This window comes from Podarcis erhardii, assembly GCF_964252035.2.
Source record: "Podarcis erhardii genome assembly, chromosome: 10".
Classification (NCBI taxonomy): domain Eukaryota; kingdom Metazoa; phylum Chordata; class Lepidosauria; order Squamata; family Lacertidae; genus Podarcis; species Podarcis erhardii.
Window position 1 is genome coordinate 6,747,803 of NC_138500.1, and position 16,540 is coordinate 6,764,342.

The 16,540-nt window shown below is 48.5% G+C and overlaps 1 protein-coding gene across 1 annotated transcript in view; it reads right to left on the minus strand.

The window, feature by feature from the left end:
* The window catches only part of LOC309351654 (uncharacterized protein), a 246,190-nt gene that overhangs the window by 194,184 nt on the left and 35,466 nt on the right, over positions 1 to 16,540 (minus strand). Inside the window, exons 10-12 of the mRNA XM_081879440.1 lie at positions 15,218 to 15,373; positions 12,818 to 12,934; positions 5,638 to 5,784 (exon numbers count right to left, since the gene is read on the minus strand). Of these exons, the coding sequence (XP_081735566.1) occupies positions 5,638 to 5,784; positions 12,818 to 12,934; positions 15,218 to 15,373 (420 nt within the window). The remainder of the gene's footprint in view (positions 1 to 5,637; positions 5,785 to 12,817; positions 12,935 to 15,217; positions 15,374 to 16,540) is intronic.

Below are 16,540 nucleotides of genomic sequence, written 5' to 3' on the forward strand. Positions count from 1 at the left end.
TGTCCCCAGAGGCTGCAGAAACACACTGCAGCTTTAGCAACTGTTGCAGCAGAAATGATGCAAGCAGAGCAACCTCAGGGAAACGACAGTGCCTGGCTGGAAGCAGAGCTGCTGGGGCTCAGCCAGGCGAATCTGTAGAGCAGTCCCCAGCGCTTTTGCAACGCACAGACCCTTTACCACCCAAGCCAGCGGTGCAGCTCACTGCAACACTTCAGTTGCCGAATGGAACCACCCTGGAAGTCCCCATCACGATTGATTCTGGGAGCAACGCAGATTTTGTGGGGATGCACTTTGTCAAGCAGCATCGCATAGCGCTTCTGCCAGCGACAACACCTCTGAACGTAGTCACGGTGGATGGCAGGAAATTGCTAGGAGGACAAGTTGTGCAACAGACGCCTCCCATGGTGATGAGGATTGGAAATCATCGAGAAGTCATCAGCTTCAATGTCACCCGCCTTTCAGACACGCCTATAGTATTAGGCATGAGTTGGCTGGAGAGACACAGTCCTGCTGTAGCGTGGTACCAACGGCAGATCACCTTTTGCTCATCGTACTGTGCTCAACATTGCATCCAGTCCAGCCAGGAGGAGGGAGCTGAGCAGCAGTTGCAACTTGGCATGGTGCAGGCAGTACCCCGCAAGTACAAGGGGTTCCTGGAGGTTTTCTGCGAGAAGGAAGCTGACCAGTTGCCGCCCCACAGGCCTTATGATTGTGCCATCGACCTGGTGCCAGGGGCGCAGTTGCCGACTGCAAAGCTGTATTCCATGTCTGAGGACGAGATGCAAGAACTCAGGGAGTTCATAGAGCACAATTTGAAGCGCGGATTCATCCGAGAATCGAAAGCGGTGGGGGGCAGTCCTGTTTTCTTTGTAAAGAAAAAGGACACGCCCCAAAAAAGACTCATTGTGGACTATCGATTCATAAACAGTAAGACCAAACCCAAGGCCTTCCCCATGCCCAAGATAGATGATCTCCTGGCAACCGTAAGGAAGGGGAAGATCTTCACCAAATTGGATCTGCGTGGAGCGTATAACCTCATACGCATCCGGGAGGGCGATGAGTGGAAGACGGCCATGTTCACGTCTCTAGGCACGTACGAATACAGAGTTATGCCATTTGGTCTCCAAAATGGATCTCACGTCTTCCAAGCATTTATGCATCACGTGCTAGCGGGACTTCTCTACAAGAAATGCGTGTGTTTCCTCGACGACATCCTGATCTTTTCGGAAACGGAGGAGGCCCATGAGAAGGACGTAAAGGAAGTCCTGCAGAGACTACGGGAGAACAAGCTCTACGCCAAGTTAGAGAAGTGCCAGTTTGATGTGACGGACGTGGATTTCCTAGGCTACAAGCTGTCCGACAAGGGGCTGGCCATGGACAGCGCCAAGGTCCGCGCGGTGTTGGACTGGAAGAGCCCTCGCAATCGGAAGGAAGTCCAAAGGTTCATCGGCTTCGCCAACTTCTACCGCAAATTCATCAGAGGTTTTGCAAAGGAGACGGCAGCGATCACGGACACTCTCAGTTCCAAGAAAAAGAGGTTCGTGTGGACGGAACAGGCGGAGCGCTCTTTTCAGAAGCTTAAAAGCCTTTTCGCCTCCGAGGAGCAGCTGCTGCACGTGAATCCAGGCAAGCCCATACGACTAGAGACCGACGCGTCAGACAGAGCGGTTGGAGCCGTACTCCTGCAAGAAGATCCACATGGAAACTGGAGACCCGGTGCCTTTTACTCCAGAAAGCTCAGCAAAGCGGAGCAAAACTACACCATATGGGACAGGGAGCTGTTAGCCATTCACGCAGCTTTCAAAGCGTGGCGACACTTCCTCATAGGAGCCAAGCACACAGTACAGGTCCGCACGGATCACAAGAACCTAGAGTATTGGCGCACGGCGAAGCTCCAAAGCCAGAGGCACATGCGCTGGGCGGAATTCTTCGCGGATTTCGACTTTCGGATAGAGTACGTCCCAGGAGATTCCAACGTTATAGCCGATGCGCTATCCAGGAAACCGCAATATCTCGATGAAGCGGCGCCTGTAGCAGCCAAGCACATTTTCGCACCGCAGGCGTGGTCGTGCGCTGCCGCCACAGTAGATCTGGACGCGGTGCGACGCGCGTTGCAAGTGGATCAGTTCGCACAGTCCAAGATGGAGGAATTGCGCAGAGGTGTGCAGAGTGGCGAAGAGTTCCAACTACGCGACGGGCTGCTAACTCGCAAAGGTGCCCTCTACGTGCCAAGCGACGAGCTTCGCGCAAAGGTTCTGCAGCAGTTGCACGACGCCCCCAGTGCGGGCCACTTCGGTAAGGAGAAGACAATAGAACTGGTGGCAAGAGACTTTTGGTGGCCCCGGATGCGTGGAGAGGTAGCGGATTACGTCGCCAGGTGTGACACTTGTCAGAGGTTCAAGCCAGTACACCAGAAGCCAGCGGGGCTGTTGGAACCGCTGGAAACGCCACAGCAACCGTGGGAGAGGGTAGCTCTGGACTTCGTTACTGACCTGCCCAGCTCCAGGGGGAAGACGGCGGTACTGGTGGTTGTGGACCTGTTCACCAAGATGGCGCACTTCATTCCATGCGCAAAGGTGGCGACGGCGGAACAGACTGCCAAACTCTTCATCGATCACGTGTTCAAGGTGCATGGGCTGCCGCAGTCCATCCTGTCCGACAGGGGGCGCCAGTTTGTTTCCAATTTTTGGCAGAAGCTTTTGGGTATCCTGAACGTCAAGATCAACCTCACGTCGGCGAGACACCCACAAACCAACGGCCAAGCTGAGAGGGTCAACGCGATCATGCAGCAGTACCTGAGATGTTACGCCAACCAGCGACCAGCAGTTTGGGTGGACTACCTGCCGATGGCAGAGTTTGCCTATAACAACACGAAGCACGCATCCACGGGGGTGACGCCGTTTTTCGCGAACAATGGTCGTCACCCCAGAACCTTCCCGGGGTTCGTGGCACCGGGAGAGGGGGTGCCGCAAGGAGCCGACCAGTTTGCAGCGGAGCTGCAGGAGGTGCACGAAGAGTTGCGGAGACATTTAGAGCTGACCAAGCAAGCATATAAGGTGCAGGCTGACAAAAACAGGAGAGAGGGAGAGGAGATCCAGGTGGGGGACTGGGTGTGGTTAGCGGCCCAAGCGATGCCAGCCAAGTCGTTGGCCAAGAAGAAGCTGGGGCACAGGCAGTTAGGGCCGTACCAGGTGGAGGCTAAAATCAACCCTGTAGCCTTTCGACTAGCCCTCCCCGAAGGTTCCAGAGTGCACCCGGTCTTTCATAGATCGGTGCTCACTCCCTACAAGGCACCGCACAGGTTTCAGGAGTCTGACACAGTCACGCAACAACACACTAAGTCACAGGAGAGGGAGAGGGCGCCTAGGGCCGAACCACTCAACGAGGTCACAGAGATCCTGGACTCGAGATGGGGGCAAGAGGGAGTAGAATATTTTCTAGTCAGAGAGGGTGCCCCAGTCAGTGCCAATGGTTGGGTGCCGGGCTACGCCTTAGACGAACCTCTTTTAAAAGACGAGTTCCATGCCCTTTTCCCTCATAGACCCATGCCAGCCGAGTACTTTGATGACTGGCTCTTTACGCCCACATGTTCAGGCAGCACTTTCCACGGCTTTTCTTCAGCTGAAGAAAGGTCGCCGGACTCCAACTCGCCCAGGGGATCGTGTTCGGGGGTGGACACAGAACCCTCTTATTGGTGGGACGAGCAACCAGAGGAGGACTGGCGCAGGAAATGGCTGACGGGACCTTGGCAGGCAGCACCGGACCAGGTACCAATGGAGGAGGGAGAAGAGAACACCTTGGGTCAAGAACCCGAATTCGAACACTCGTACAACGAACTGCAAACAGAGGAGATGGAGGTGCAGAATCTGTATCCTGCGTCCGCCTCCGAAGAGCGGCAGCTTCCACAACCTGCACCCGATGAGCGGAAGGGGGGAAGGGGGGGCTTCGAGGGGGGGATGGATGTCAGGGTTTTAGGGAGAGAGGAGACAGAGAGCGAGGGCGAGGAGGAAGAGGACGACAACGAGCCGAGGTTGTCCCAAAGTCCGTCTAGCGAATCAGAGGATTCCCAGAAGGGAGCCCCCCTGGTCAGGCCAAGGGGCAATAGAGAGGGAATCAGTCAGAAAGAGGGGAACGAAGAGGGAATCCCCAGTGGGAGTGGCAAAGCGGGACCAGCTCCCCCGTCGGAACGGAGTGGAGGGGGGGGAGTTGCCAGTGTGTCAGAAAGAGCAGGACAGGAAGGAGGAAGGGGGAGGAGTTCGGAGCAAGACGTCCTGCCTGAAAGGGAGGAGTGTAGTACCGAGAGCAGCGTAACTGTAGAAAGGAAGGTCAGAGGCAACGTACGCGCGCCAAGTTCAAATATAGAGGCGCGCGGAAATGAGGAGAGCTCTGAGGAGGAGCCTGGTGCCAAAGCACGAAGGAGGGGGGAGCAGGCGGGAGAAGACTCAGCCTCTGGGGAGTCCCGGAAAGAGGGAAGACAGGGGGGCAGGAAGACCCTGCGGAAAAGGAAAGAGAGGAAAAGGTGGAGCAGTACAAGCCTCTTAAATTGGTGCAGGGGAGGGACGGACTCAGAGGGGACTTCTAACATCTAAGGGTAACAGATGCGGAGCCACGGAGTTTGGATGTAATGACGACAATGATCTTCAATAAAACCTTTTGTATATAGCTTGGACTGGACTTTGGTCTCTTGTGAGCTGGGACCCAGGGTGGCTCTGACAGATAGATAGATAGATAGATAGATAGATAGATAGATAGATAGATAGATGATAGATAGATAGATAGATAGATAGATAGATAGATAGATAGATAGATATGATAGATGATTAGATAGATAGATAGATAGATAGATAGATAGATAGATAGATAGATAGATAGATAGATAGATAGATGATGATAGATAGATAGATGTGTGTGTGTTTGATGCTTTGTTGTGTGTTTATGTATGTTATAAGCCACCCAGTGGGATGCAGGTGGTGCTGTGGGTTAAATCACAGAGCCTAGGACTTGCCGATCAGAAGGTCGGCGGTTCGAATCCCCACAATGGGGTGAGCTCCCGTAGCTCAGTCCCTGCTCCTGCCAACCTAGCAGTTCGAAAGCACATCAAAGTGCAAGTAGATAAATAGGTACCGCTCCGGCAGGAAGGTAAACGGCATTTCTGTGCGCTGCTCGGAAGTGGCTTAGTCATGCTGGCCACTTGACCCGGAAGCTGTATGCTGGCTCCCTCGGCCAATAAAGCAAGATGAGCGCCGCAACCCCAGAGTCGGCCACGACTGGACCTAACGGTCAGGGGTCCCTTTACCTTTACCTTTAAACCACCCAGAGTGGCTGGGGAAACACAGCAAGATGGGAGGGATATAAATATTATTATTATTATTATTATTATTATTATTATTATTATTAGTGAGTTGTCCCACCCACCCATCAAAGTTGGCATGCGGGGTGGGACCCGGAGTCAAAGGAGTTCCTGGCTGCTCCCATCAGCAATTATGCTGCAGCATTCGGCACTAAGTGCATCTCAAGGGAAGCCCCACATTGAGTGCACTGCGGTAATCTGATCTCGAAGTTGCTAGTGCCATCGCTATGGTGGCCAGCATTTCCTGCAGGATTACATGAATTCTCCTCCACAGCGGTGAGACTTACAGGTTGTTGCCTTCGCAGTGACTATCGGTCCCTCAATGGTGCCAAAGACCGGATTCACCGTGACGACGTATTCATTGCCTGGCTGCAGACCTTGGATCCTGTAGTAGCTGTAAGTGTCACCCAAGTTCACATTCTGGACACTGCCTTCTGCAAAAATGTGAGAAATAAAGATTCAGTGTTTCTCTTTGCAAAGCACCAGAGAGATTGGGCTGTGCAACTTTGTGGGATGTAATCCACTGGGAGCAGCCAAATACCACATTCCTTGTTTTCCTAGAGTGGACATGCAAGGGGGTGTTGGTCCAGCCAGTCAAAACTTCCTATTCCTCCTGGCTGGAGCATCCTTCCTTGCATGTGACTAGAGGTGGGCATGACCTTACCTGTGCAGGTAACAAAAGGACGAGTCATGCAGCACTCTCTCTCTTTTACTTCCTTCTTCGTTTGACCAGCTTTTAGCTAGGACTGCTCTGTTAGCTCTCAACTAGCTGAAGCACTCGGATTATTCCCCCATATGGGGTAGATCCACATGTACATATTTGTAACTAAGTCTGCCTTCAGGAATCCAACTGTGAACTGATGTGAGTAAACTTCTTTTATTGCTTTAAATAAGATTGTCATGTCTTTATTCTTCTAAGAGGGATTCCAGGGAACTTACCAGGGATTTACAATTCAATCTCAGACTGAATTGTATAATAGTGAGAGGCTCACACGAGCCTGCAACCAGCTATCTGCTGTGCAGTTAGAAAGGGAAATGTAACTCTGCTACACAAAGAAATTTGGTAACGCAAGATAGGAAAGATATTAATAAACAATATATCCTCTCCTGCCACACTGAACATACCTACAAACTTTTTGCCAACCTTGAGAAGAGAAGAGAAGAGAAGAGAAGAGAAGAGAAGAGAAGAGAAGAGAAAAGAAAAGAAAAGAAAAGAAAAGAAAAGAAAAGAAAAGAAAAGAAAAGAAAAGAAAAGAAAAGAAAAGAATCATTGTCTGTAGGACTATAAACTGTATCAGGAGGTTTTTAATGTTTGATGCAGAGCTTTCCAAACTTTTTCATGTTGGTGACACACTTTTTAGGCGTGCATCATTTCGCGACATTCAGTTTTACTTAATTGTTACAAACCACATAAAAGAAAATATGGTAAAAGGTTAAGAAATGGGTCTTGGATTGCGTGTCTGGGTTAGAGGTGGTCTTGAGTTGGGAAAGGTTGAAAATCACTGATATAAAATAAATAAAATAACACAAGGGGGTGAATGATTTCCCCCTCCCTGTGGTTTCTAATTAATTTCTTTTAAAAGATAAGTGCATGAGTGGTGCATGCTCTAGTTATCTCTCGCTTGGACTACTGCAATGCGCTCTACGTGGGGCTACCTTTGAAGGTGACCCAGAAACTACAATTATCCAGAATGCGGCAGCTGGAATGGTGACTGGGAGCGGCCGCCGAGTCCACATAACACCGGTCCTGAAAGACCTACATTGCCTCCCAGTACGTTGGTGCTGACCTTGAAAGCCCTAAACGGTCTTGGTCCAGTATCCCTGAAGGAGCATCTCCACCCCCATCATTCTGTCCAGACCCTGAGGTCCAGCGCTGAGGGCCTTCTGGAGCTTCCCTCACTGCGAGAAGTGAGGTTACAGCGAACCAGGCAGAGGGCCTTCTCAGTAGTGGCACCCGCCCTGTGGAATGCACTCCCAGCAGATGTCAAGGAAATAAACAACTATTTCACTTTTAAAAGACAACTAAAGGCGGCCCTGTTTAGGGAAGTTTTTAATGTCTGATGCTGTATCGTTTTTAATATTCGGTTGGAAGCCGCCCAGAGTGGCTGGGGAGGCCCAGCCAGATGGGCGGGGTATAAATAATAAATTATATTGTTGTTGTTGTTGTTGTCTGCTAATATAGCAGGAATACAGTACATCCCTGTCTGTATATTATTTTCCGCCATGAAATAACAAAGTTGGCTGCATTTTGTTCCAGCACTAGGTGGCAGTATTTACTCATTTTACTGATTTGAGCAAATGAGCTGTTTCGCTTTTCCTTCCTGTTCAAAGAGCTTCCTTTATTTCTTTTCCTTTTCAATCCTCACCTCCTAGCCTGTTTTTTTTTTTAATTAAAAAAAAAACTCTTTTCCGCTGAGAAACTTCTTCTTCGAACCAGAATACACCTGGCGTCTCTGGGGGCGCGAAGGTTAAACAAATCGCGCACATGAATTGGAAGATAGCTGCCCTATTGCTTCAATTGACAATGACCTAAGCTTGCTCATTCGTAGGTTTCCGAATCTCCATAGTAACAAGCCTAGTTGAGAGCTATCTGTGCATTCAGAGAAAAAAGGGGAGAAAGCAGTTTTATGCAGCTCTCCAGAGGCCACGCCACTTGAGACTCCAGGTGCTCTCACACATAACAAACTCAAAGCCTCCGGAAAACAAATTTATTATGGTCTTGGGCTTTCGCAGGCTACAGTCTGCTGCATCAGATGCACCAAGTGTTGGATTCTGAGTTGCAGGTATATACATACACAATGTTTTGGGGCATGCACACGTCGAAAAAACAGGGGGATCAGGCGGAAACGAAATGCAGAAAATTGCGGACAGTGATACATCACTACTGGGAAAGCCATAGCTTTAACTAAGGTCCGTATAGTTAAAGCTATGGTTTTCCCAGTAGTGATGTATGGAAGTGAGAGCTGGACCATAAAGAAGGCTGATCGCCGAAGAATTGATGCTTTTGAATTATGGTGCTGGAGGAGACTCTTGAGAGTCCCATGGACTGCAAGAAGATCAAACCTATCCATTCTTAAGGAAATCAGCCCTGAGTGCTCACTGGAAGGACACATCCTGAAGCTGAGGCTCCAAGACTTTGGCCACCTCATGAGAAGAGAAGACTCCCTGGAAAAGACCCTGATGTTGGGAAAGATGGAGGGCACAAGAAGGGGACGACAGAGGACAAGATGGTTGGACAGTGTTCTCAAAGCTACCAGCATGAGTTTGACCAAACTGGGAGGCCACTAGGGGGCACATCGGAAGATGGCTGACAATAACATCTCTCCGACCCACACGAGGTAATTTGGAGGCTATGATGGGAGTAATTAGCCTCCCTACCCCCCCCCAGGATTGTGGTGGGGGGACTGCCTTGCCTGCTGTGCCCTATACCACCCCCGAATTTGTGGGGATGGGGGCACTAGGCACAAAGCCCTCCTATGGGATTCCGGTGCTCCTGGACGCCGTCCCTGATCCGTGCCACTAGCTGCAAGAACTTCAAAAGAAACAATTTGGATGAAGGAATACACATATCTCAAGGAAGAAGGGGGAGTAAAGACTGCTAACAGAAGAGATCTCTGATAAAATAAGACGAGTCGGAGGAACAAGAGGAAATCATGAGAGGATACGCCAAGACTCGGTATGACAAATGACTGATGGGGAGGGAGAAAAAACTTTCCTTTCTTTCCTTATGTGATTAAACAAGAATCCCCTCCCCTCACGAGTCAGAAATGTTGTTTTAAGGACTTAAGCTGTGGATTTAAGGCTGTGTGGAGATAAACTTTTGAACCAAAGCATGTTTTAAGAAGAGCGTGGAATGTATAAGAGCTTTGTAATGACGCAGTTAAAAACACTGTAAAGTGTACGAATGTTAAAATGATGTTGGATATGAAATAATACGGCATCAGCGGTACAGTGTTAAAAAATATGTTAAAAATGTAATAGAAAAAGGGTAAAAAAAACACAAGGTTATATTATGTAAAAGTAAACAATATGTTAAAGGTATTTAAGTATAAGGAGGAAAGATTGGAGACATAATAGAGGTGGTTACAACAACCAGAAATAAGTTTTGAAGAAGGGTAAGGATTTGCTGTATTTGATTAGACAAAGAGGAACACAAAAAAGGGAGGCGTGAGGAGGTCAAGAAACAAAGTTTTGTAAACATGAGTCTGAAAACTGGAGTTTTTGTTTTTAACTTTTTATTTCTTTCTTGCTTTTTATATGGTGTATTGTCTTTGATGTTTTGTGATGTTCTGATGTTTTCTTTTTTGTTTTTGGAAAAATGAATAAATATATTTTTTTTAAAAAAAGGAATGACGCAGTTAAAAATGCCGTCGCCATATTGGGAAGTTCTGTTGGAGGACTTAAGTCTGAGAGGAGAAATAGAGCTGTTTTTATATTGTGGGTGAAACTCCTCAGTGGGACTTAAGAGCGACAGTTTTGCGAGATTAATGATGGAAAGAGCGATGTTATCTATGAAGGCGATGATATATGGAAACCATCTCGATTTGAGGATTGGAAGAACGGGAAAATTCACACAGGATTATTATTGGTGTTTATCGGTTTAAGGAGACTATCAGAAGAGATCATAAAGAAAAAAGAGAAAATATATGAACAAGAGGTGATGTGGAAACAGCAAGATAATACTGGATAGAATTATGAACTCTGGATTGATTTGGACTGATTAGGACATTAACGCAGTAGCAAGAAGATAATCAGAATCCCCTTCGGATCTTGAAATATGGGTCCCCCCCAACAAAAATTAAAATTCGGCTTTGTAATTCGGAATTTATGTGATGTGATTTAATTTGATTTGATTGGCCGGTTAATAAAAATTATTTTTTTTAAAAAAGAGTTTGACCAAACTACGGGAGGCAGTGGAAGACAGGAGTGCCTGGCGTGCTCTGGTCCAGGGGGTCACAAAGAGTCGGACATGACTAAACGACTAAACAACAACAACAACAAATAAGTAGCTAACTAACCCTGGTGATTCACAAAACAGTTCTCGAGGACACAAGACCCACTGGTGTCGGTTAACAAGTTAACACACATAAAGCGTACATACTTTCTAGGCTTGGAAAGTGTGAGAATGGAAGTCAGTCTTATTTCTCTTCCGCTGTACTGTATTTTTGTACTTTTCTTTACTCTCTCGTGGGATGTGGGTGGCGCTGTGGGTTAAACCACAGAGCCTAGGACTTGCCGATCAGAAGGTCGGCGGTTCAAATCCCCGCGATGGGATGAGCTCCCGTTGCTCGGTCCCTGCTCCTGCCAACCTAGCAGTTCAAAAGCACGTCAATGTGCAAGTAGATGAATAGGTACCGCTCTGGCGGGAAGGTAAATGGCGTTTCCGTGCGCTGCTCTGGTTCGCCAGAAGTGGCTTAGTCATGCTGGCCACATGACCCGGAAGCTGTATGCCAGCTCCCTCGGCCAATAAAGTGAGATGAGCGCCGCAACCCCAGAGTCGGTCACGACTGGACCTAATGGTCAGGGGTCCCTTTACCTTTACCTTACTCTCTCTCTCTCTCTCTTGAAGGAGAAGTGAGAGGACTCCATGGTTGCTTTGTCCTGTATATATCACTTAATAAATCACTTAGAAGGCTACACTCACGCTCCATGATTGTTTCTGCTATACCCTGCTGAGTGAGCGTGCACATGTCTTTTGATATGTGTCGCAAGTGCGCGCCGGGACTGATTTGTGAACGTCGCGGGCTGCGCTTCATCAGGAAGACGACCAGAGAGGTCTGTCTCATTCCGGGGGCTGTGTGTGCCCCCCAGGCGTGTTCGAAAAATCCTGCTTCACTTCGATCCACACTGAACCTCAGATGTGCTACGGTTTCATCCTGCACACTGTTCCTTCAGTGCTTTTGCTCCAGAATGGCCACTCTAAGGTCACTTGCAGAGTGCTTTGGGAGTCTAAAATGCACCTCCTCCTAGCTGTTGAATATTGCCATTTCTGAATTCAGATCTGCATCACATTTGGGACTACATGCCGGGGTGGGCGGGGACAGAGGCAAAACTGGGTGGAGCAACCAATGTGTGTGTGTCTGATTTGGATCACGACCCAGGCATAGGCATATGAAGGATTTAGTCCTTTGCCGTCGCCACCCCACCAACAGCCCTGATTAGGATCAGAGGGGCTGGCTTTGTAACTGCCCTTTGTATAGGGCAGTGATGGTGAACCTTTTAGAGTGCCCAAACCTCAACCCAAAACCCACTTATTTATCGCAAAGTGCCAACATGGCAATTTAACCTGTACTGTATATCTCATTTTTTTTTCCTGTGTGTTTCACGTTTCTTCTTTTTGACTTCTGTTGTAATAAATAATCCTTCATAAAAGTTACATTCTTCATTAAATTATCTTTCCATTGATATATAATTTTATATATCTCAGGGCCTTTTTAAAAAAAAACACAAAGTTTAGGGGTACTCTCATATTGACTCAAGAAAATCACCACCGGGGAGGAAATAAATACAGTTCAAACTGGGGAAAATAAATACAGTGGTATCTCAGTTTTTGAACAGCTTAGTTCTCAAACAACTTGGAACCTGAACATTTCAAACCCGGAAAGGAGTGATTTCGAGAGGGGCTTGTCCCCCAGCCATGGAGTCCCCGATCACCTTGGCAACATCTGTCTCCCCAGTCCAAAGGATTCATCTCGGATGGCCCCATCAACCCCTTTTGTCATGTTAACAGATTCGCTCTTCCAAAAGGCCAGCCAGCCAAGCTGGTTTGTAGAAGCCAGCCTAGAAATTCTTTGTCTGGCACAGCTCTGCAGCTTATACTTTTGAACACATCCCAATTACAGTGGTGCCCTGCCAGACGAATGCCTCGCAAGACGAAAAATTCGCTAGACAAAAAAGTTTTCCGTTTTTTGAGTCGTTCCACAAGACGAATTTCCCTATGGGCTTGCTTCGCAAGACGAAACGTCTTGCGAGTTCTTGCGAGTTTGTTTCCTTTTTCTTAAAGCCGCTAAGCCGTTAATAGCCGCTAAGTCGCTAAACCGCTAAGCCGCTAAGCCGCTAATAGCCGTGCTTCGCAAGACGAAAAAACCGTAAAACGAAGAGACTCACGGAACGGATTAATTTCGTCTTGCGAGGCACCACTGTAATCAAAATCCTACCATTCTAGGGACAGCGGTTCTCAACCTGTGGGTCCCCAGATGTTATTGGACTACAACTCCCATCATCCCTGACCACTGGTCATGCTGGCTAGGAATGATGGGAGTTGTAGTCCAACAACATCTGGAGAACCACAGGTTGAGAACCGCTGGTTTAGAAGGACTACACCCCCCAAAAAAAACCCCCTCTATACACCATAATCAATGTCACAGGTTTTCTGGCCCCCAGATTTGACTGTTATTGAAAACCCACATTCTTCAGTGAGTGCTTGGTTGCTTTGCTGCAAAGAACCAAAGTAAGGATGCTCTCTACCTGAAGACTCCCACGTCAGCCTGTATCCCGAGGCACCTCTGACTTGCATCCATCTGGCCTGGATAGTATTGGTTGTTGCATTTTGGAGCACGAAGTTCCCCACGGGCACCAGCTTTACTGCAGGAGACAAACATTCACAGTACGTTTCTGAGCACAATTCAAAGTGTTGGTGCTGACCTTGAAAGCCCTAAACGGCCTCGGCCCAGTACACCGGAAGGAGCGTCTCCACCCTCATCGTTCTGCCTGGACACTGAGGTCCAGCTCCGACAGCCTTCTGGCGGTTCCCTCCCTGCAAGTAGTGAGCTTACAGGGAACCAGGCAGAGGGCCTTCTCGGTGGTGGCACACACCCTGTGGAACGCCCTCCCATCAGATGTCAAGGAAATAAACAACTATCCGACTTTTAGAAGACATCTGAAAGCAGCCCTGTTTAGGGAAATTTTTAATGTTTGATGTTTTATCGTGTTTTTAACATTCTGCTGGAAGCCGCCCAAAGTGGCTTGGGGAAACCCTGCCAGATGGGCGGGGTATAAATTATTATTAATACAGTCATACCTCAGGGTACAGACGCTTCAGGTTGCATTTTTTCGGGTTGTGGAACACCGAAACCCGGAAGTAGCGGAACGGGTTACTTCCGGGTTTCGGCAGCCACGCATGCGCAGAAGCGCTAAATCGCGCTTTGCGCATGCGTAGAAGTGCTGAATCGCAACCTGCGTGTGCGCCGCTGCGGGTTGCGAACACTGCTGGTTGCGAACATGCATCCCACATGGATCACGTTCGCAACCCAAGCGTCCACTGTATTAGTATTAGTATTAGTACTGGTACAGCGGTGCCTCGGGTTACATATGCTTCAGGTTACATACGCTTCAGGTTACAGACTCCGCTAACCCAGAAATAGTACCTCGGGTTAAGAACTTTGCTTCAGGATGAGAACAGAAATTGTGCTCCAGCGGCGCGGCAGCAGCAGGAGGCTCCATTAGCTAAAGTGGTACCTCAGGTTAAGAACAGTTTCAGGTTAAGAACGGACCTCCGGAACAAATTAAGTACTTAACCCGAGGTACCACTGTATTAGTTTTATTACTGGTTCAGAACTGGATGCCAAAACCTTAGTACACCATCCCCTAATGTCATCTGCTACAGAAACAGATGTGGCCAAGCAGAGCCGTTATTTTAACTTTCTGCAAAATCCTCAGCCTGGAAAGTTATAGGGAATATAAATGCCACATAGCTCCCAGAGAGCCAGTGTGGTGTAGTGATCAGAAGGCCAGACTAGGGCCTGGGAGGGACCAGGGTTCAAATCCCCACTCGGCCGTGAAGCTCACTGGGTGGCATAGTTGTCAAGTGTCCCTTATTTGAAGGGACAGTCCCTTATTCCAGGGTCATGTCCCGCTGCTGTCCCTTATTGATGGATGTCCCTTAAATGTCCCTTAAATGATGTCCCTTAAATTTCAAAGGAAGCAGCTCCTCTCCCTCCCTCCCGGCCAGGGAGGAGGGAAGCTCCAACTGTGTTGCTTGGCTGTGTTGCTCACCCAATAAGAAGTCTAAGAACGACTGGGGGGTGGAGCTTGCATGCCTTGTGTGTGGCTAGTTAATGCAAGCTGAGGGGGTTTTTGAATGCTGGATGCCATTTTGTTGCACGTGCTGCTGCAAACTTTGCAGTGCAAAGCCAGGCCGGGGAGCCATCTTAAGCTGAGGCTGCATAGGCCTTGTGGTACATGTGATTCAGATTCTATTCAGTTGAACCTCTGGTTACAAAGTTGGTTGGACAGTGTTCTCGAAGCTACCAGCATGAGTTTGAGCAGACTGCAGGAGGACAGGAAGACTGGAGTGCCCGGAACAGGTGAGGCTGCAGGTCCTTTATTTTGGCTGCTGGTCCCTTATTTTCAAGGCTTCGGGTCCCTTATTTTCAAATCTGTAAGTTGACAGCTATGCTGGGTGGGCCTTGGAAAAATCTCAGCCTAGCCCGCCTCACAGGATTGTTGTGTCAATTAAAGGAAGAAGAGGGGAGAATCATGTACTCTACCTTGAGAGCATTGGAGGAAAAGTGGGATATACGTGAAACATGCAAATAAAATCCACCCTCTGCAGGAAGCTGCCTTATACCCAATCAGGGGCCCCCAGTATGTCTTCACGGACTGGCAGCAGCTACACAGGATTCCAGACAGGGGTTTCCTCTAGCTCCACCTGGAAATGCCAGGACTTGAACCTGGCACCTTCCGCATGCAAAACCGATGCTCTACCTGCTGAGCTAAGGATGCCAGGCCCCTGGCAAGGGCCTAAGAATGTTGCACAAGGATGCCAGTTCTGGGCAAACGGACCTAGAAATGGCTAGCCCCCTACATGGGGGTCCTGTTCCCGAAACGGATCTGAAAAACAACAAAGAAACATTTGGAAGGACTTACAAGTTCTGCCAGTCGTTGACACCGCCTGGCTTGGCCCTTCTGGGTAGCTGGCATAAATGCTGACTGTATAGTTTGTGTCCTCCTGCAAGTTGTCAAGGACGTGTGAGGAGACATCTCTGGCCAGAATCTTTTCCGAAGTCAACCCAGGCCTGTTTGCTGTGCAGGAGGTAGAAACGAAAGCAAATTGAGTCAAGTCCACTCAGGAGCTGGGAAGAAATTTTGGGGGAGAAGGCAGCAGAAAGGAAAGGAATGGCTGCTTAATGTTTGGGAATCCAGAAGGAGCTAAGGGACCCAGGCATCTGAAAATCCGGGAAGCGGAGGCTTAAGGGAATGAGGTATCTTAAGGTTTAGTAAGGAAACAAAAGGGAAATGTGCCAAACTTCCTTCACTAGAGAGTTGCTTCAACTCCTTGATCATTTGGGGCGTCCTTTCCACCTTGGCATCATCCTTCCTGTCTCAAATGTGTCCCAGGCAACTGCAACAGGTAAATACTCTGTACATGCTCAGGGGCACTCTTTTTTAAAAACTTCCTGGTACTGTTAATGAATTAACTTAGACACAGAACTTCCATATGGAAGTGAGAGCTGGACCATAAAGAAGGCTGATTGTCGAAGAATTGATGCTTTCGAATTATGGTGCTGGAGGAGACTCTGGAGAGTCCCATGGACTGCAAGAAGATCAAACCTCTCCATTCTGAAGGAAATCAGCCCTGACTGCTCACTGGAAGGACAGATCCTGAAGCTGAGGCTCCAAGACTTTGGCAACCTCAAGAGAAGAGAAGAGTCCCTGGAAAAGACCCTGGTGTTGGGAAAGATTGAGGGCACAAGGAGAAGGGGACGATGGAAGACGAGATGGTTGGACAGTGTTCTCAAAGAGACCAATATGAGTTTGACCAAACTGCGGGAGGCAGTGGAAGACAGAAGTGCCTGGTGTGCTCTGGTCCAGGGGGTCACAAAGAGTTGGACACAACTAAACGACTAAACAACAGACACAGAACAAGAAACAACACTTCACATGGGGAAAATTTAATATTATGAAATGGGAAATAACAGATTGAATTATAATTAAGAGTGTTATCTCAGCTTTTTATCTCACCGGTACCAGGCTGGAGGACAAAATACACATGGAAATATTTGTCTTCATTGCATGCTAGGACTGGGGGAAAGGAAGCCAGCCAGAGCTGAGGGAAGGCTCTCCATGTCACTGGGGCCACTTGAGCCTCAAGCAACAGCAAAGGATCCAAAATGGACCCCAAGCTTTGTAATGGCTCCTTCAGAGGAGACAACCTCCCATCAATGCCCCACTTTGGTGAAGCTAAGCAAG